This window comes from Heloderma suspectum, chromosome 4 (assembly GCF_057233095.1).
Source record: "Heloderma suspectum isolate Gila_16-S chromosome 4, 16-S_ref, whole genome shotgun sequence".
NCBI classification, from domain to species: domain Eukaryota; kingdom Metazoa; phylum Chordata; class Lepidosauria; order Squamata; family Helodermatidae; genus Heloderma; species Heloderma suspectum.
The window spans coordinates 160,241,823-160,262,500 of record NC_139461.1 but is presented as its reverse complement, the minus strand read 5'-3'; the positions used below and the strand labels follow the sequence as shown (position 1 = coordinate 160,262,500).

Sequence of the window (20,678 nt, the reverse complement as noted above, 5' to 3'; positions counted from 1 at the left end):
TCCGGAACTGGACCGCTTTGGCCCAAATCACCCCGATCCTCTTTGGGCCACAGCGGTACACAGCCCCATTTGCAGGTTTTATTCTAATTAAGTCCCATAGGACACACATGAGCAGAGGTTATATCCGCACTTAAATTGGGGTTGGTTGGGAATGGTGGTGGTGATGGGACTCCCTATTTGCTTTATTTGGAGGGGGTGTTTCGGAATATTTCAGATAAATATGAGATGATATGGGAATAACTGAAGGGGAATTGAATTGATTTGAACAGGAACTCTTTGGGGTGATCTGGGGGGGTGTTTTGGGGTTCATTGCAAGAATTTGGAGTGATTTGGACAGGAAGTTGGCTTGCCTTTGTAAAATTAAAAATCTTTTAGCTCTAAATGTGCATATATACATATAATTAGTGTATGCAAATTGTATGCAACAATTTGTCTCCGGGCTCTAGCCCCAGGTCTTTTTCGTACCAAGCAACACCCTTGGTCTGGACCTTACATTCTTCATCCTGGTCTCGACCCTACATTCTTCATCTGAGGCCCTGTTACGTTCCTACCTGCTGAAAAAGTGAGGTAGGTGAGAATTTGAGATAGGGCCTTCTGTATAGAAGCACCCTGTTATGGAACTCCCTTCCCAGAGAGGTTACGTTGGCTCCCTTGTTATTGGCCTTTAGACAGCTGGTAAAAAAAATTATACTGTTCCATTGAGCTTTTATTGATATGGCTGTACTTTGATTTTAGAAAGTTCCCCTACTGTATTGTTACAAATTTACCAGATTATTTGAATTTTGATTGAGATTATTTTATTATGTTTATAGTTTTATTTTAAATTGCACTGAGCACCTATTGAGGGAAGAGGCAATTCAGAGTTTTTAAAAATAAATGCTGAATTTCATTTAATGGGACTTACTGTCTAGTGAACAATACCAAAACCTGACCCATTTGAGTACATATGCCTGGATCTCAGAAAGCATGTGACTAACTCTCTCTAACCATGACCAGCCACAGGTTACTAAGTTTAGAATCTGTTTCTTTTAAAATGTTTTAATATGGTGTTTCATTATTTTATCTTGTTGTTCACTGCTCCAAAATCTGTGATGTAGAGCAGTATATAAATATTGTAAATCAATCAATCAATAAGGGAGTTCGGGACTTGTTTTTCTCAACTAGTAGCCCCCTCACCCATGCCACAGGGGAAACCTCTTTTGAAACTCAAGGGTATATCAGAAGCAATTTGAGGGAGAGCAGTCTGCTGTTCAAATGAAAAAGACAGAATTCCATTGGGCCAAAGTAGCTCTTTGGATCTCAGCCATAATATCCAACTCATTAGTATTGCAGAACAAAAGGCAGTTCTCTATAATAGAAGTATCTGTTTGCAAGACCTTGTAATTGGCTGGGCTGCTGTGATGTCATGGAATGCCTACAACATTCTAAGGGCTCAAGAGAAACATGTAAGAACAAAATGTTCAAATTCCTTCTATAAACTAAGCAAAAGATCAGTCTGGAAAGCCTTACATAGCATCTAGGAACAGATGGGGCCATATGCTGCTGGCTGGAAAAGAGAAGGGATGAAAGTATTGGGCCTATAAAGGCAGTGATAATGGGGGCTAGGAATGTGCATGAGAAGTTGCAGAAGGTGGAGAAACTTTGACAAGGGAGACAGAAGAAGAGGGCTCAGTAGTCAGGGAGCTGAGAAACAAACATGAGAGAAGGATAGGTGACTGAGAGAAAGAAGGGCTGAAGAGATGGGGAGCTGAGAAAAGAAGAGCCCAGTCCAGACAGGGGGTCAAAATGAGGGGGCAGGGAAATCACTTGGTGTTTATTTACTCAATCCCTGCCAATGACCTTGGACTGGGGTAGTAGTGAGGGCAGAGGAAGGTCATCCCTTCTAACAACTTGTCCCAGATTATGTCCCACACAGAGGAGGCCTATTTATTAGCTTCCTATTCCCCTTGCCCATAGTTGCATTCTCCTCTCCATTTATTAGCCTCCTATCTCCTCTGGTTTTCTACTCCAGCTACTGTTGATTTCAGAGCCATTGTGTTTAATGATGCTTCAACACTTACCTGCTTTACATATGCTAGACCAGAGATGCTCTTGGTATTCAACACAGGATACAAAAGACATATTCTGGCGAATGTTGGAACAATGGATTCTCACATCTGCTTAGCCAAGACACTGCTCCAGAGGCCCAGGTCTTCTGTGATGCTTTCCCTTTTTTGAAACAGTACCTGGAAACCTGTCATCCACTGTCTTCATCTTCTCAGTGAAGATTTATTAAAGCCCACTAACTCTATGCTGTTTCTGTCTTTATGTTGTCATCCAGGTTTGTGATATGTGGTATTTCAAGAAAGCCAGACAACTGCCACTCCCCCAGGCAACTGCCAGTCCCCCATGTATACTTATGGGTCAGATGCTCCACTTTGGGAATACTGCCTTAAGGTTCACCTGCAATCAAACTACCAACTGCATATTAGGGATGCTTACAAATTCTCACAGTTCAAATTTCTGCCTAGATTTTGTGGTTCCAGTTACCCAATCTTGTTTCTAGAGCAGTGTTAATTCATTAGCAATCCACTGGCCTTCCACTTTGCTTTCTGAACTTTATTCAGATCACTGAATATACAGTTTGCTGAAGATTTCAGACTGCATATACTTTCTTTTTATAGGTTAGGATGCACACCAGCACCTATGGGCATTGATTAAATCACACCACAAAACGGAATCTTAATGTGATGTGCATATGCTCTCTGGTACGCATCAGTAATCTATAAGAAAAAAAAGATGTAAACTGAAAACTGTGGAAATCCATGCATGAACCAAAACTGAAATTAATTTTAGAAATTCTCCAAGTAAAGTGGGAAGGCAGATGAAGGAGAATGTAGAGCACAGCAAACCCATGAAACAGAAGGGAATAAATCCACTCACATACTGAATATTCTGCTGCAAACTCAAAGCCCTCTCTCTGTGTGTCTTGTCCCTTTCCTTTTTTCTCCTTATCTGCTGCTTATCCACTCTTTGGAGGGCACTCTGTCCCAAATATTTCCAGCATGGTTACTACTAAAGTATTTTTCCACAATGGCTAATGATTGTTTCCCAATCCCATTTCTTGCTGTGGTAACAGCAACATGTGCTCTTTGGCAAGTGGTGCGCAGACGCACCAACATGGAAGTGCCTTCTGAAGAGGCTTCGCAATTGGGCGCAAGTCTCACCATTCTCAGGGTGCTCCATCTCTCCAATGCTCCCATCAGGTGTGGTGCGTTCATAGTGATCCTCAGGCAGAGCCAGGGGTCCAATGCGGGGCCCTGATGAAGATTTGCTGCTTGGTGTTTCTGACTCCTCAAGGCCACTGTCATAGTAACTGTGTTGGGAGGGGTCCTGCAGATCTTGAGCTTGATTGGCTGCAGAGAACGTCACTCGGCGATGAGGTAACTGTGCAACAAACAAACAAAACCATCATGAAAACATATTCTATAGGGATCCTGTAAGAAAGCTATAGCAGTGAATGGCAAGGAGGAACGCTCTATCAACAAAACCTGACAAATACTTCTCCATTAAGAGAACCTACTTAGATTGTAGGATGGGCTGGACCTTATTCATTACATATCAATAGTAATAACCACTATTAGCTAAGACTTGTTAATATCTTGATGGTATAATTATTAATGTACTCAACAATGATTTCATCAGGGACAGGCATGAGGCAGAGACTCAAGGTTCCTGCCTTCCCAGGATCCAGGAGTACACACCTGCTTCCTCCTCCAGGGAAGCTCCTAGAATGTGGATCTGTCTCCTCCCACATTTCCTGAAGCAGGAGGACCATCAAGAAATAGGGGTGGGGAGGATGCTATAGCAGAAGTTGATTGTTCCATACCCTCCTCCCCTTAATCTGAACTTGGGAAAGATGTGCAGAGTATTTCTCCGATTTGAAGTCTCTCTCATCTCTGCTCAGGACTACTGGTGCCACAGTCACAGGTGCACCTGATGAAGTAGACACTAGTTCATGAAAATTCATGTTATAACAAATTTAAGATGCTACAAGAATCTTTGGCCCAGGTCTGATTATCAATATCTTGGTTTAATAAGCCAAGATATGAATGAGCCTTTGGGTGTGCACACAGCTGCTTCCACTCATCCCTTGGCATGAGCCATAAACAAACTAGTAAGTATTTCATTAACCACAGTTTCTCATTTTGACTGAACTGGGAAACTATGGTTACCAGCTTCAGAACAATCCAAGATATTAAACCAGCTTCAAAGCATGATTTAATATCCTTGTGTCTTCTTTAACTGGTAATCATAGTTTCCCATTTCAGTTAATGAATCACTTCCTGGTTTGATTTTGGCTCATGTGAAGGAAGGAATGAAGTGGCTGCCTGCCCAGAGGCTTATTAAGCTGAGATATTGATAGTCTGAATGCAGCCTTTGTTGTTTTTGCTTACAAATGTTATCAACAGGTGCATCTCATCGGTGGCACAGATGATACTTTGGACAAAATGGTATTCCAAAATACTTTGGAGGAAAAAAATAGTGAGGCATGTATTCTTCCTGTTTCCTTCTCATCCATGGGTATTTCAAACATTACAAAGCAACAAACCTGCGCTTCCTACTGAGTGTATACTCAACAGCTGCAGTCAATTCCAGTTCTCTGATGGATATCACTATATAATGTTTTCAAAGACCTGTTTGTTATGTACACACTACAGTTTTAAAACATGTAAGAAGATATGGTTTGAAGAAAGTCCCAACAAAACCACTGGGATTTACTATCATACAATTTTCCTGAGGAACGAAGTGCAAGTGTTGTACTTTTAGATATCCATGTGTGAAGGAGGCGACAGCACCCTTGAAATTTGAGGGGCAGGCCTCCACACATGAGCTTGCAAGCTCACCATCAGTGAGGAAAAATCTCTGCCTGGTAAACTGCACTTATAGAGGAGGATGAAGTGAGAGACCCCTCCCTTCCTCAAACTCAGAGACAACAGGGAAAGATCCCACTCCTCCCACAGTCCTTTGACATATGCAGAGGACTTGAGGCGGAGGGAGGAGTCAGATTCTCACCTCACATCAGCCTGGGATATGCTCAGAAGTGAGAAGAGAAATTCTCAGCAGTTCTGTCAACTTCTCATACAGTGCTAGGTGAGTGAATGATCCTTGCCTTTCTTGAACTAGGCTGGAAGGCAGCATGTTGTCTGAGCATGTCCTGGCATTGTGCAAGGGCGACCCCCCAACTGTGCAAATGCCAGAGAATGGGGAGGGAGGGTCTGGGGAATGGGCAGCCAAAAATAATGGATGTCCACCAAGGCCAGCCAAAATTTGTGGACCCCTGCTGAGTGAAATTGTTTGAGTAACCAGTAAACAAAGAATTAGACGGGCACTTTAAACATGCACATTGTTTCCTTATAATCTACTTATTTCTCACAACAGCTCTTTGTTGACTACTGTCATCACCATTTTCTCACGGAATATTTCAATTAGGAATGGTGACCTGTTGAAAAGCCTGCCCCACTATGTTCGTGGCTCAATCTTATCCACAAAAATAAGAAATATTAAAGATTGGGAGTTGTTCTAATATGACACAGTAAATTGACAGAAGACAAAGAACACCAAACAAGGGAATCTGGTTCACCCATTTTCCTGACTTGCATCAGAATACTCCAGCTAAAACCACTTCCTACTCCAAAAGTTCATTACTCTGAGCAACAGAAGCAAAAGAGGGCATAAGAGCAGTTTCATCATCACAGTCTCCTCTCCCTGTTTCTCCTACCATCAAGCCCACAACTTGTCCTTGACTCTAGCTAAAGGGACACCACCCCCATCCTAGCCTGAATTCATACTACGGACTGCCGAGGACTGTTTTCAGCAGAGTACCTACTGGGGCTGAGCCTATTTACCTAAAGAAGATGCCCAAAATATCACTTTTTAGGAATGCTTAAGGGCTCACAAATTGCCTGTTGTTGCCACCTTCCCCTGTCCCCAAGACCCTGAAACTTACCCTGGGGCAGGAGGAAAGCAGCAGGAGTGGCTCTGGGCACTCTTGGGCCCTGGCAAATTGTCTTTCATGCCAGGGGCTAGAATAATTCCAGCCCAGTTCCTGGCAAGAAAATGGCATTCTGCTCACAGTTCCCACTGAGGAAATGAAAAGGTGATATTTTCCTGCCAAGAATGCTGAGATCTGTAGTCCCAGTCCAGTCCCTGTTGGGAAAAGACACGCCAGTGGCAACTAGCACCACCTAAAGTCACCTCTGCTGCATCTGCCTGCCCCTGCCCCAAGGTATGTTTCTGGGGTGCCTTGGAGCAGGGGAAGGCAAAAATGGCTTTCAGGATTGGTGTAAGAACAGTCCATTGAGCAGGGCTATATTCACCCTGATTCCACTTGCAAGCCTTTGTGAGTGCCCCTGATCAAATGCTCATGGACATCCCTAACATTATTGATTACTAAGATAACATCTGTTTATTGTTTAATATTTCAATAATTATTTACAAATTCCTTGACTGCCTTTTCCATGTTCATGAAGTAAAATTTCTACCTGAAACCTTCCTCAGGTTTTAAGAAGTCTTCAAACAAAAACAGCTAAATTGAGTAAGATGAGTCAAACAAAGGAATATGAGAGCAGCTCCTTCTGGAGATGCCATATTACACTCTGGCTCCTTAGATGCCCATATTTTCAGCCAGACCATCAGAAATGAATATGTACTCCATTAAGCATTGCTTTTTTAATATGATTGCCAGAAAAACAGAAACTAGACATTTTGATAGGTCAGTTAGAAGGAGCTGCCCGTAGGGAACTGAAAACATGAGAGGAGGAAGATTAAACTACTCAAATCCTGACAAAATTAGTACAAGTGTTTACCACTTCCATATTAACAAAGTTACAGAATAAGGTGGTTGTTTGCTTTTGTTTTCCAAAAGGATGCAGGAATGCACAGAGCAGATTTATGATTATGCTGTAGCACAGCAAGAATTATTCAGGTCATGGGGAGAGCAATCCTGTGGTCGCTAGACAGAGTCTAGACGGCCGTAGGATTTTTCGATTTCTGGAAACTGAGCTCGGATCCAGGGCTCCAAGCTCAGTTCCCAGAAACTGTGCTCCCCTCTCACTCCCCCACCACCTCATGAATGGTACGGTTCTTCCCCATCTCTTCACTCAGAAACGCAGCACGGAGGGGGCAAAAAGGGGGCATTCCCGAGGGGCAGGGAGGGGAGGAGGCTGCGGAAGTGTCGTTAAGATGCTTCCTATGCACTGTGCAGCCTCTACTCCCCCAAACTCCAAAGTCCCTCTGTCTAGCAACAAATGCAGGGTGGCCGGAGCGCGAAGGAGAGGATCCCTTCTGTACTCCACCAGCCCTGCATTGGACAGTCAGCCACCTCTGAGTTTGGAGGTGGCTGACTATCCCTATAGGATTGCGCCCTAAGAAATTGATTCCCACAGACAATAGAGAAGCAGATAGTCTTGAGAGAGAAGTTTATGGATTTCATGCTCTTTTAAAGCCTTTGTTGAGACTAAATGTATGAATGTGATTTTGTGATTTAAAGAAGGAAACAATGGTGTTTTTGGGTAGCTGAAAGCATGAAGATTGATCTTTATGCCCAGTCCATGCCTACAGCTGCATTCCTAGAAAGTCCCATACTAATCGTCCTATTTAGGCATTCAAGAGAATGCATGGCGGCTTAAAGTGTTTACTGGGAAGGGGCAGGGTATGCTGCTCCTGTATCTCCAGGTATGCCAGCCCCACCCTCCTCACTTTACACCTTGGAGTGAAAGAGAGTTCTACTTGCATTTGCTTGAACATGAATAGAACTGTTCATGATCAGGAACCCTGATAAGGAGGGGTCTGCGATCATGCAGAAAATGTCACTCATGTTCAAGTGAACGTGAGTGGAGCTCCCTTTTAGACCTTGCCAATTCAACATGGCAAGGTGTGAACTGGGGGGGGTACACCCAGAGATGAAAGGGTCAGGGCAGCATGCACAGCCCCATCCTAGTACACAGTTTAAGCCCCCACGCTTTCTCTTGAATGCCTGAACAGGGCTATTATAAGTGTGATATTGGCACACGTTCAAAGTAGCCAGATGAAATCCAAGCCTGAGTGGGAAGATACAATGGAAAAGGAACTCTGCCATCATCTGCTGTGATATGTATGCCCTCAATGTCACCAGAAGACTCAAGATTTTTCTGCTCAAAACCTCATTTACACACTTAAAAGTCAAATGGGAGACTGTAAAAGGGACATCTCTCCCATACAGAATTAAACATAGAGTACTACAGATTCTTTTTATAGTTTAATCTCCTAGTAACTCTCCTTCTCGTCCAGAAGCATGAACAGCTTCTACCTGGGCAGTGTCTTTCAATGGTGGGAATGGAAAAGCTGTATCTTTTTCTTTGTAATTGCCCAAGCAGTGGGTTTGGTCACATAGGCAATGACTCTAGGGGCCAATCTACACAGCTGATTTAATTAAGTGGTAGAGCACACTGGGGTAATTTGTGACAGATGACGCTGTCACCAATCCACCACCATCCCACAGTATCTGTCCCCCAAATGCTCATTTTGAAGGGTTTTTTCCCCTATAGCATGAGTTTTCATAGACTAGAATTCTCAGATACAGGTTTTTTTTTACAAACTGGATCACTGAAACTCTTTGCCCAAGAGATTTGGAAAAGCTACACTGTTTTATTTATTTTTAACTGGAATGTATGATGTATCTGGATGTTTTGCATGTAGCTACCTTCATTTAATGCCTTGGAATGTTGATTCCTCCTTCAACAGCCTGCATGACAATTGTCTGACCCAATCATGCAACCACAAGCTGATACCACTTTGCTCTTAATGCCTAGTGAGAAAATTCAAATTTTGGCAAGATACAAACTTTATTTACCAGAATTGTCAATGTTTGTCAATACTTCCATAAGCTAACACATTTTTAAAAAATCAAGTAAAAGTCTCTATTCAGAAGGCGGCTGGCTGGGTGGAAGAAATCTGCTGTACTCCAATAATAAAGTACTACCTGACTTCCAACTGTTATCAGCTATGTACTTTGATTCTAAAACTGCAATCCTATACATCCTTACCTGGGAGTAAGCACCACTTGAACTCAGTTGGGTTTACTTCTGAGTAAACATGCATAGATCACACATTGACCATTTGTTTAACAAATTCCAGGGGGTTAGCCGTGTTAGTCAATTGCAGCAAAAGCAACAAAGAGTCTTGTGGCACCTTAAAGACTGACAGATTTATTCCACCATAAGCTTTCATGGACAGTAGCCTACTTCATCAGATGCGTGACCTGCTATCAAGAGTTTCAGGAATATATACAGTATATATGGGGTGTGTGAGGTCGGAAGGACATTAAGGGTGCAATCCTATGGCTGCTAGACAGCGTCTAGAGGGCCACAGGATTTTTCGTTTTCTGGGAACCAAGCTGGGAGCCAGTGCTCTGAGGTCGGTTTGCAGAAAATTGCCTCCCCACCCGTCCCCCACCACCTCGTAGGTAGCACGGTTCATCCCCAGCTCTCTGCTTGCAAGAGCAGCGCGGAGCAGGGGAAAGGGGGCATTCCTGGGGGAGGGGAGGGGACAGCGGAAGCGCTGGAACAACGCTTCCTATGTGCCATCTGGCCTCTCCTCCCCTCTCCGAGCCTTCTGGCTAGACAGCTGAAATTGGCAAATGCAGGGCAGCCAGAGCACAGAGAAGATCCCCTCCGTGCTCCACCTGCCCCGCATTGGATAGCCGGCCACCTCCGAGCTTTGGCTGCCCAGTGTAGTGACAAAAACAAGCCCCAGCTCTTCTTTTCAGCCACATGTTTGGAGTTGTGGGGCTGGGGTGAGGATCATCCCCATAGTTGCATAGGGCTTCCAAGGCCCAAACCTGGGGCTGGAGAATGGAAGCAGGAGATTACCCCTGTCCTCACACAGAGGCAAAAAGGGTGAGGTCAGGAACCATGTGTCCAATCTTGGTAACCCTATGTACGCTTACTTTTACTGTTTAACACAGTGGGGCTTACTTCCAAGTACATATGTTTTTGTTAAAGGGAGGGGCAGGGACATGGCAAGCATGGATTTTGACTTGCCTATGAAGACAGCCCAAATCTGTGAAACCCTGTTCAAGATTCATACAACAGTTTGTAGATGTCACAGCACCTCTAGGAGACTAGAGGGAAATTCTCGAAGAATAGCACTGGAACAGAAACCTGGACAAGACCTTCCAAAAGAAAGAAAGAAAGAAAGAAAGAAAGAAAGAAGGATGCAATCAGCTTGGAAACAAAACTAAAATATTACGATGACAATAGTGAATAAATAGTGCACATAAATGTCTCCTAAGCAGCAGTGGGGACTAGCTCTATTGCATAGCTTGGAAAGCACTGATGCCAACTCAGCAAAACTATGCTCAGATAGGGTGAGAACTGTTTGCCATTGTGGCAGGTTGTCAGAAACTTCACCATGGCTATCTGCTAACAGTGAACACAGACCACAAAGCACTACAGAGCATACTGAAAAGACTGTTCACCTCAGTGCCACCAGATTAAGATTCTGAAACTGCAAAAATACAAGCTATGGGTCAAATACAAACCTGGAGAAGAGATCCTGTTTGAAGATCACCTATCTCATGATTTCATAGTGGGACAAGATACAAAAGAGGAGGATGACCTGGAAGAGCAATGGTCCTGGCAACATCTACCTGCATCCTCAAGCATGCTAGTGGAAATAACAAAGAAGATAGTGATACTGCATCAGCTCTCCTATGAAGAACCATAAGGATACAACAGCCCATACAAGAATAACAAGCTCCTGAAGGAATCAAGTTCTTTTGGAACAAGAGAGTGGATCTCTCTATAGAAAATAGTGTGGTGTTCAAATGACAGAGGACAGTGATACCAAACGAGATGCACCTAGGGGTGCTGAAGAGAATTCATAAACAGCATTTTGGAATGCTACTCTGCAAATGGTGGGCAAGGGAAATGTAGTGTTGGCCTAAAATTGAATGCTTAGACTGAAGACGTAGTCTGAAACTGTAGCACTGGGTCTTCAACATAGTGCCTGTGGGCACCAATGTTCCCATGAATACCTCTCTTGGCACCCCCCAGGATCTCTGTCCCTCCTATTTTTTTTTAATTAACTGGGAGGCTGTCATCGTGCTGAAAAGCAAGGTCCTGGCCTCCTGCGCCAGCCTTATTTCCAAGAAATAGAGGATGCCAAAGGCATTCTTAGAAAATGAAAATGGTGAGTGGCTGCAGATCAGAACTTAATTTTGAAGCATGCCTAGATACCCAGAAAAAAAAAAAGGGAAGCTGTGGGTAGTAGGGGGCTAGGGGTAGAGAGGGTCTTTTGCCTGTGTGCGTGTGTTAGCTGGTTGGTTGGTTTTGACATTTTGTGTGTGTGTCTTCCCTGTGGTTGTGGGTGTATTTTGACTGTGTTTGTATTTCTCTGAGCATCACATATTTGCCTTCTATCAAACAGGTATTTTATTGTGCTTTGTGGGAGCAAATATATGATCTGCATTTGAGGCTCATACGCCACCTCTACTTTGTACTCAGTTTCTTGGCCAAGTTACTTGTCTCTGAGCCTTATCAGTTTGCCTTCTGTGACATGGGTGTTGAAGTAGAAAATTGTGGGTTCAAAAGACTGGTTTTGTTTTGGTTTCAGACTCCACTCCACCTAAGGTTCTTGGGCAGGCTACTTTTCTTTTAGGGCATTTCTACACCAGCCTAAAATTCTGCATTTAAAATGGGGCTTTCTGCTTCCATTTTAAATGCAGGATCACAACTGACTCCCTTTACATGTGCTTCCTTCTCCCCTTCCCCTTTCACCCTCCCCGCCCCCCATCTGAGTCTTCCATTATCTGTCATTGATCTCATGCCTCTTGCTGCTTTAACTCTTTTCATGGAGGAAACTGAAGCAGAACACAATGGGGTAATTTGATAGCTCATTATCTGCGATCTGTTTAAAAATGGAACAAAGGGCATTTAGTGCAGGAGAGTCACGGCAGGGTCACTGCGTCATGTAAAGAGCCCGCAAACTTCTGTGAAAGAGCAATCTCAATTGCAGGATAAAAGCCCGGTGTGAAGGAGCCCTTGGTCTCACCATTTTTCTTCTGGGAAATGGCTGTGTTACTGGTCACACCTACCTTGGCAGCCATTTTGTGAATGGTCAAGCCCCACCCCTGACTGCCATTTTGTGAGAATGCCCATGTCACATGCAACTTTCCAAACGTGCCCACCAACCAAAAGGTTTGGGGAACCCCTGTTGCAGAATCTGTACCAAACCCAGAATTGAGTGTAGTCGCAAGCAGGATCCACTTTGAGAATCCCTGATTACTAGAATTACTACTTTTGAGGTGACAACTATAAAACATGCTTCCAAGCACTCTAATAAATCACACCAAGGCACAGCATTTGCAATGAGTTAATCTTAGACAACAGGCCTCAGTACTCAGCAGCAGAATTCAAAAAGTTTGCACAAGACTGAGAGTGGGAGAAAAGGTCCAGAGAAATGCAGCAGTGTCACAGAACCTGGGATGGGGGTGAGGCATTTTCAACTAATTTGAAAAACAGCCGATTCAAAGAGGTTGCTTTTTCTCAGTCTGGGGCTTTACTCAAATGGCCACCAGCCTCTACTACCACAAGCAATGATCTAACTGAAAGATATGTGAACATAACTAAACAAATTCAAATATGGGTTGATGAGAGGTATGACCCATATTCTGGGTTACTAAATTATTGGACTGTACCAAAGGTGTGAAGAGAGGGGGGCGGGTACCCTAAATGTCAGTAGGGTAGGCTGGGACAAAAGATTGCTCAGATTGAACAATCATGAGCTAGCTGGGAACAATCTGCCCAAATTTTCAGAGGGGGCAGAAAGTTCCTGGCAATACTCAGCTGAACTTGTTCAGACCAATTAGTGGAAAAAGGAATCAGGGCTCATGCCTGACCAAATACAGTGGTATAAGACTCAAGTCAATAATACAGCAATAGAAACTTTTCTACAGCAAAATAAAATAAAATAAAGCCATTCAGTAGAAGATGAAGTAGAACCGGACAGAAGGAAATGAAGGACAAAAGCCCTATTATGACAGAAATGCAAAACCACTGAAACCCCTTGAAAGAGGTTCCAAAGTGATGATGCAAAGCCCTGACAGTAAGTGGAAACCCAGCATATACATGGTACAGACAGAGAACAGACAAATGTTCAGATGCAATTACAAACACCTGAGACCCACAGACAGTGGTGATGGTGGTCCATCTCTAGTAGAAAATGGAAGGAAAACCAGTGTCCTTGAACAAAACAATAGTGAGCACTCATTCCAACTCTCACAAAGGACATGAACCAGATAAAAAATTAATATATCCTCAGCCTAATCAACCAACATCTCCAATATATTTAATAGCTATTGATAAAGTAGAAACACTATGCACTCCAGAGACTGGAAATGTCTCATGTCAAAAGAATAGAAGGACTATGATGCAACTGTGAGGAGAAACATTGCCAATGCTTTCTCTTTGATATCCCTTTTTCTGTTTGCAGAGATTTGTCATATTCAGGTACTGTGAATGAATTGTATAGCGTCTCCTTAAGTAACTGAATTGCTACAAAAACCCTAAACATTAAGTACAACCTAGCCCCCAGTCTCCTTCATCCTTCTCCTGCCTTGGAGTAGGAGATACCCTACTGCAGGCCTGTGTGTTTAAAGTCCTGCCAGGGAGCTGTATATAACCCTCTCAGCAAACTTGTTACATTCCCAATACCTGTTTGGAGCCTGAATTGGTAGTCAAGTTTCAACAGACATAAATTATGTTTCCTGCCATAATAATAATAATAATAATAATAATAATAATAATAATAATAATAATTTTATTTATTATTAAATTTATTAATCGCCCATCTGGCTGGTCACCCAGCCACTCTGGGCGATGTACAGCGTACAATAAAACAGTTTAAAACAATAAAATTCTACAATAAAAATATTTTCTAAAATACCCTAACCCACCCCAAATGCCTGCCTGAACAACCACGTTTTTAATGCACGACGGAAGCTCATTAAAGAGGGGGCATGGTGGAGTTCCCTAGAGAGGGAGTTCCACAGAGTGGGGGCCACCACAGAAAAGGCCCACTCCCTCGTCCCCACCAGTCTAGCTGTCCTGGCTGATGGGACAGAGAGAAGGCCATCTGAGGCTGGTTTTGTTAAGCGGCCTGTCTGGTGCTGCTGGAGGCGCTCCCTAAGATAGGCTGGGCCGGAACCATATAGGGTTTTAAAGGTCAAAACCAACACCTTGAATTTGGCCCAGAAAACAACTGGTAACCAGTGCAACTCCTTCAGCACTGGAGTAATGTGATCTCGCCGGCAGCTGCCTTTAATCAGGCGAGCCGCCGCGTTCTGTACCAGCTGCAGCTTCCGAACCATCTTCAAGGGTAACCCCACGTAGAGCTCATTACAGCAGTCTGAACGAGAGGAGACCAGGGCATGTACTACCGATGGGAGCAGATGGTCAAGAAGGAAGGGGCGCAGCCGCTGTATCAGATGGAGTTGATACAGCGCTGTCCGGCTCACAGCTGACACCTGAGCCTCCATGGACAGCTGGGAGTCCAAAATGACCCCCAGGCTGCGGACCTGGTCTTTCAAGGGTAGCCGTACCCCATTCAACACCAGGTCAACATCCCCCAGCCTCCTCTTGTCTCCCACCAAAACTACCTCAGTCTTGTCAGGGTTCAGCTTCAGCTTATTCCTCCCCATCCAGCCACTCACCGTCTCCAGATATTTGGACAGGGATTCTACGGCCAACCTTGGTGAAGATTTGAACGTGAGGTAGAGCTGCGTGTCATCCGCATATTGATGACACCGCACCCCAAACCTCCTGATGATAGCCCCCAGCGGCTTCACATAGATATTAAATAGCATCGGGGAGAGGATGGAACCCTGTGGCACCCCATAAGTGAGTGGCCACGGGTCCGAAACCTCCTCTCCCAGTGCTACCCTCTGGTACCTGCCAGAGAGGAAGGACCGGAACCACCTCAATATGGTGTCTCCAATGCCCAACCCCTCCAGGCGGTCCAGGAGGATACCGTGGTCAACGGTATCAAAAGCCACTGAGAGGTCGAGGAGAACAAGGAAGGAGCATTCACCCCTATCCAGAGCCCTCCTCATATCATCTACCAAGGCGACCAAGGCCGTTTCTGTCCCATGCCCAAGCCTGAAGCCCGACTGAAATGGGTCTAGATAATCAGTTTCTTCCAAGTGTGCCTTCAACTGCATCACCACCACCCGCTCAATCACCTTGCCCCCAAATGGCAGATTTGAGACTGGGCGAAAGTTGTTCAGAACTTGAGGATCCAAGGAAGGCTTCTTTAAGAGTGGTCTTATCACTGCCTCCTTGAGGGCTGATGGCATCACTCCCTCCTCACGGGAGGCGTTCACCACCGCCCTGATCCCCTCACCCAGTCTCTTTTGGCAGCCCATAATGAGCTAAGATGGGCAAGGATCAAGTAAGCAGGTGGTCGGCCTTACAGATGAAAGCACCTTGTCCACTTCATCAGGAGGAAGAAGCTGGAACGGATCCCACAAAACCGGTTTGCCACAGGCCGCCTCTTGCTCACTAACTGTATCCACAGCGTGCAGAGTAACACACCTAATCTGATCAATTTTATTTGCAAAGTGCCTGGCCAAGGCCTCACAGGAGGCCTTAGAATGCTCCAGTGGTTCAGGAGCCACAGGACCGACCAGGCTCCGGACCACTTGGAACAGCCTCTCGGGTCAGCACTCTGCAGACGCGATAGAGGCTAGGGATGTCAGAGAATTCTGCCACAGATCCTGGGGAGGCCGAATGCCAGTGCATTCGGCCCCCCGAAATCGGTGGCGGAACGGCCTGCCCCCCTGCCTCCCCCGGGACGAGACTTACCTGGGGCGGATCTTCCGGGCGGCGGCGGCTCCGGCGTCGGTTCGGCGGGTCTTCCGACCGGCTGCTGCCGCCGCCGCCACCATTTCCAGTTAAAAAAAAAAAGACGTGATAGGCTACGTAAAGGTTTACATAGCCTATCACGGCTAGGTTTAAAAAAAACAACCCATGATAGGCTACGTAAATGTTTACGTAGCCTATCACGTCTGACTTAAAAAAAACACAAAAAACCGCGTGTACGCAAATGGCGGCGGCTACGGCCGCCGCCATTTGCATTCCTTATTTTGGCACGTCTTAGTGTACGTCAAGATTTACATAGACTAAGACGGCGAAAATAAGGGGAACACAAATAGCGTAGCGTCTGCTACACTATTTGCGTTCCCCTTATTTTCGCCGTCTTAGTCTATGTAAATCTTGACGTACACTAAGACGTGCCAAAATAAGGAACGGAAATGGCGGCGGCCGTGGCCGTCGCCATTTGCGTACGCGCATTGTTTTTTTTTTAAAGTTAGACATGATAGGCTACAGAAACATTTATGTAGCCTATCACGGCTGACTGCAGGGATGCAAACGGTGGCGGCTACGGCCACCTCCATTTGCGTCCCTGGTAGCCAGCGGCCGGATGTCTGGCTACTGGCGGAGCTGGCTGGCGGCTCTGCAGAATCCCTGCGGAGTGGAGCCGGCCGGCCAGGATTCCGGTGGGGAGGCGTGGAGCGCCTCCCCCCCCTTCGAGAATTCTGGGGGGAGGGACGGAACGCCTCCCCCCCATCAACATAATCCGCAAACAGGTATGTGACTTTCGTACATCCCTAATAGAGGCAGCATAATATTCCTTTTTTGCTGCCTTCACCACCACGTGATAGGCTGAAGATACAGCTCTAGCCCGTGTCTGATCATCTTTGGAACAAGACTTCTGCCACTGGCGCTCTAGCCGTCTCACCTCCTGTTTCAGAGCTCATAACCGCGGATTACCCATGGTGCAGTCCATGGTGCAGTCCATGGTCCATGATTAACCATGGTGCAGTCCGAGCCCTGTTCAGGGGGAGAGGGCGTTTCGGAGAGGGCGTTTCGGAGCCACCTGATCTAATGTCCCAGTGATTGTGGCATTCCAGCCACCCACCAGGGTCTCGACCGAGTGGCCGTTGGCATGCCCCAGAGAATCCCCAAGCGCGTTCAGGAATCCATTTGGATCCATAAGACGCCTGGGGCGGACCATTTTAATGGGTCCTCCACCCCTGCGGAGGGGTTGTGGAACCGAGAAGTCCAACGTCACCAGATAGTGATCTGACCACGACAAGTGTGGATATACCCCCAACTTCCAGATCACTCCCCGCTTCTCCAGAAACAAACACAAGGTCTAGTGCATGACCGGCTACATGGGTGGGCCCAGTTAGAATATGGTGCAGCTCCCAGGAGGCCATGGTCTCCATGAAGTCCTGAGGTGCTCCTGTGAGGATGGCCTCCGAATGTACGTTGAAGTCCCCCAACACCAATAAGTTAGGGGACTGTACACGCACAACAGAGACCACTTCAAGCACCCTGGCCAGGGAGTCAGTCGTGCAGCGGGGTGGACGGTACACGAGCAGAATCCCCAGACTGCCCTTCGGGCCCAACCTCCAGTACATGCACTCAGCAACCTTGGTCTCCCGGAGAGGGGTTCTGGTGAAGACCAAGGACTCTCGGTAGATAACAGCTACTCCCCCTCCCCGATCCCCAGCCCTCGGCTGCTGTGCATATGAAAATCCGGCTGGACACATGGCTGCAAGGGTTGGAGCAGCAGCCTCGGCCAGCCAGGTCTCCGTAATACATGCCAGGTCTGCACCCTCATCCAGGATCATGTCATGGATGAGGGAGGTTTTCTGAGTAACAGACCTGGCATTGCAGAGCAGCAAACGAAGGCCAGAAGATGGGGTCACGCCTCCCCCAGCCATCCTTTGGCTCTGGACAGGTCCGGAGCAGGGGACAGATACTAGACATCTCTCCCTTGTTCCCCTTATCTGGCATGGCCTGCCCCTAGCGCTCCGCCAGCGCCTGCCGCCCAGCCTCAGTATGTTCTGGCCCCCAACACTCCCCCCACTGCCTCCATCAGGTGGACACATGCCCCCTCGCTCCCGCCTATCAGGCAGGCTACCCACCCCTAAAAGCACAACAAAATCCTCCAGAAACAACAACAAAACAAGTAAAAAAAAATTAATTAAAAATCCCCTTAAAAATAATGCCAGGGAGGAGTCCACAGGGAAGGCCTGGCAGCGGCGGCATTAATAAATAAATTAATAATTTATTAGTTTTAAATTAATAAAATTAATAGATTAATATTAATTAATAGATTATTATTATTATTATAATTATAGATTGCATGTCAAACACTGTGCAAAAGTTACAACCAATCCATGGAAGTATGGAGTGGGATTCCAGTCACGGTCCTGATTACCCCCCCCCCCAACACACACTTCTCTCCATTGCATGGGACCATACACACATCCTGCCATCACTGAGAGGCGTGAATGGGCAGTGGAAACAGCAGTGAGGGGATGGTCCCACAGGGGCACTGAAGGTATCTTGCTTGTCCAAGGACCCCCCAAAACTTGGAGCTGACACTGCACTGAGTGGATAAGCCTGTCTATGCCGCATGGGCCTATATGTGAAATTTGTCTACAGTGTTAAAGCCTTTGAATGAGCTCTGAAGAAAGATATTGCCTGCGTTTAGGGGACTGAGCAAGAGACTGCTTTTCAAAGAGTGAAAGACATCATCTCAATTGCTCCTGTCTTGAAATTTTATGATTCAGATCAGCCAACAATGGTAAGTGCAGATGCCAGTAACTATGGAATGCTACAACTACATAAAGAAGAGCGGAAATTAGTCGTACTTTGTTCTCGTACATTTACAGATACAGAGGTGATATGCACAGATTGAGAAGGAATGTCTGGCAAGTGTATGGGCATGTGAGAATTTCTACAGATATTTGTGTGGACTGAATTCTTTTAAGTTAATAACTGATCACAAACCTCTTGTTACATTAATTAATGGGAAAGACCATTATGATGCCAACACCTTCTGATGAGGATTATATGATTCAACCCTCTTGCTGAATTTATCCCAGGAAAGGCCTGATTATTGGTGACACCCATGAGGGCCACCAAGGACTCACAAAATGTCATGAACAAGTCAAACAGATGGTGTGGTGGCCAAGCACCAGTAAAGACATAAACCTGTGGATTTTGCAGATCAAACAGACCCACACAACACAAAGAACCTTTTATCACGACATCTTTGCCAGACAGGCCCTGGAAGAGGTTAGCAGCTGATATATGTGAATATTAGGGGACAGTATTACTTGATAGCGGTTGACTATTTCTCAAGATATATAGAAATACTACACTTAAAAAGTATAGCATGTCAGAGTGTTACAGAGAAGTTAAAGAGCACATTTGCATACTTTGGAATACCTGAACAGCTTGTGACAGCAATTCTTCTCAATTCACAGCTAAAGATTTTAAGCAGTTCTAGAGGAAGTATGATTTTGAACACATTACTTTCAGTCCACATTACCCACAAGGGAATGGTGAGGCAGAATGTGCTATACAGACAGCCAAGAGAATCTTGAAACAGGATGATCCTTATCTTGAACTCATGAGCTACAGGTCTACCCCAGAGTAGCTTCAGGCTACAGCCCAGCACAACTCCTGATGGGCAGACAGCTTAGGACAACTGTTCCTGTTTTGGAAGGAAACTTAGCCCCACAGTGGCCTGATATGAGGGAAGTTGTAGAATCAGACAAAAAGACTAACAACTCTTACAGACACTTTTACAGTCGTCACTATTCTGCTACAGTGGTGCCTGACTTAAAACTGGGAGACCCAATTCTGGTTAAACTGAACAGTGAGAAAAGATGGAAGATTCCAGCCACTGTGAAGCAGAACCTGCCACCCAGATCCTATGCCATCAAGAGCAACTGAGGACAACTACAGTTAATACCAAAGACTAAACAAATGCAAGAAGAAATTCCCCGTGTGCCTCCAGGTTCAGCATCAGGAGATCTATCCATTGTAGCACATCCAGAGAGAGACATCAAGGGACAGCCCAGTAGCCAAGTTGTTAGTCGTTACGGTCCCGTTGTCAAGAAACCTTTCATTTTGAGGACTATTATTAACCAGACATATATTGTATTTCTGAAGTAGGATGTAAATAGGGGTAAAAGTAACTGGAGGGGGGAGATGTGATGGGCAGTTTAACTGTTATGTTGCTATTCTAACTATAGGTGGCACTGTGTCCAACCTCAGGCAGTCAGCAGCTATGCTGCTGTTCTAGATTGTTCTCAGTAATAAAGTTGTACCATTAGGCATCCATTTGGCCGGGCTTCTTCCCTGAAATAACCAGACAATGTGCTCATTCTGATTCTTGTTCTGGTAAAGCCAGTTAGCCACTAAGTATACCACATCAGATGTTTGGCTGAAACCTTATAACAGATAATGGTTCAGATTCTGTTTTAGCTCACGAAAAAATAAAGGTTAATTCTGTTCTTTGGTTCAGGTTCAGTTTTGGTTTGACTCCCTGGTGAATATGCAGTTGTCCACACCTGTAAGTTGTAAAGAGAAAACAACAACACCCACACACAAACTGAAAACTGTGGCAAGTTGCACATGTGCAGCAATCTGAACAAAATCCAGATATCAAAAAAGAAAGAAGAGGGGGCTTGCTAATGCATTAGTGCCACTCCACAAACAAGATAAGGTAATTCAGTGCCCCACCCCCCACTCAGATGGTTGGCCTCCTTTGCAGCGCTTTTGTACCTGGCAATT

The 20,678-nt window shown here is 45.4% G+C and overlaps 1 protein-coding gene across 1 annotated transcript in view; it reads right to left on the bottom strand.

Annotated features, from left to right (window-relative positions):
• The window catches only part of PCDH1 (protocadherin 1), a 211,991-nt gene that overhangs the window by 75,561 nt on the left and 115,752 nt on the right, over window positions 1-20,678 (bottom strand). Inside the window, exon 7 of the mRNA XM_084851558.1 lies at window positions 3,207-3,426. Within this exon, the coding sequence (XP_084707684.1) occupies window positions 3,207-3,426 (220 nt within the window). The remainder of the gene's footprint in view (window positions 1-3,206; window positions 3,427-20,678) is intronic.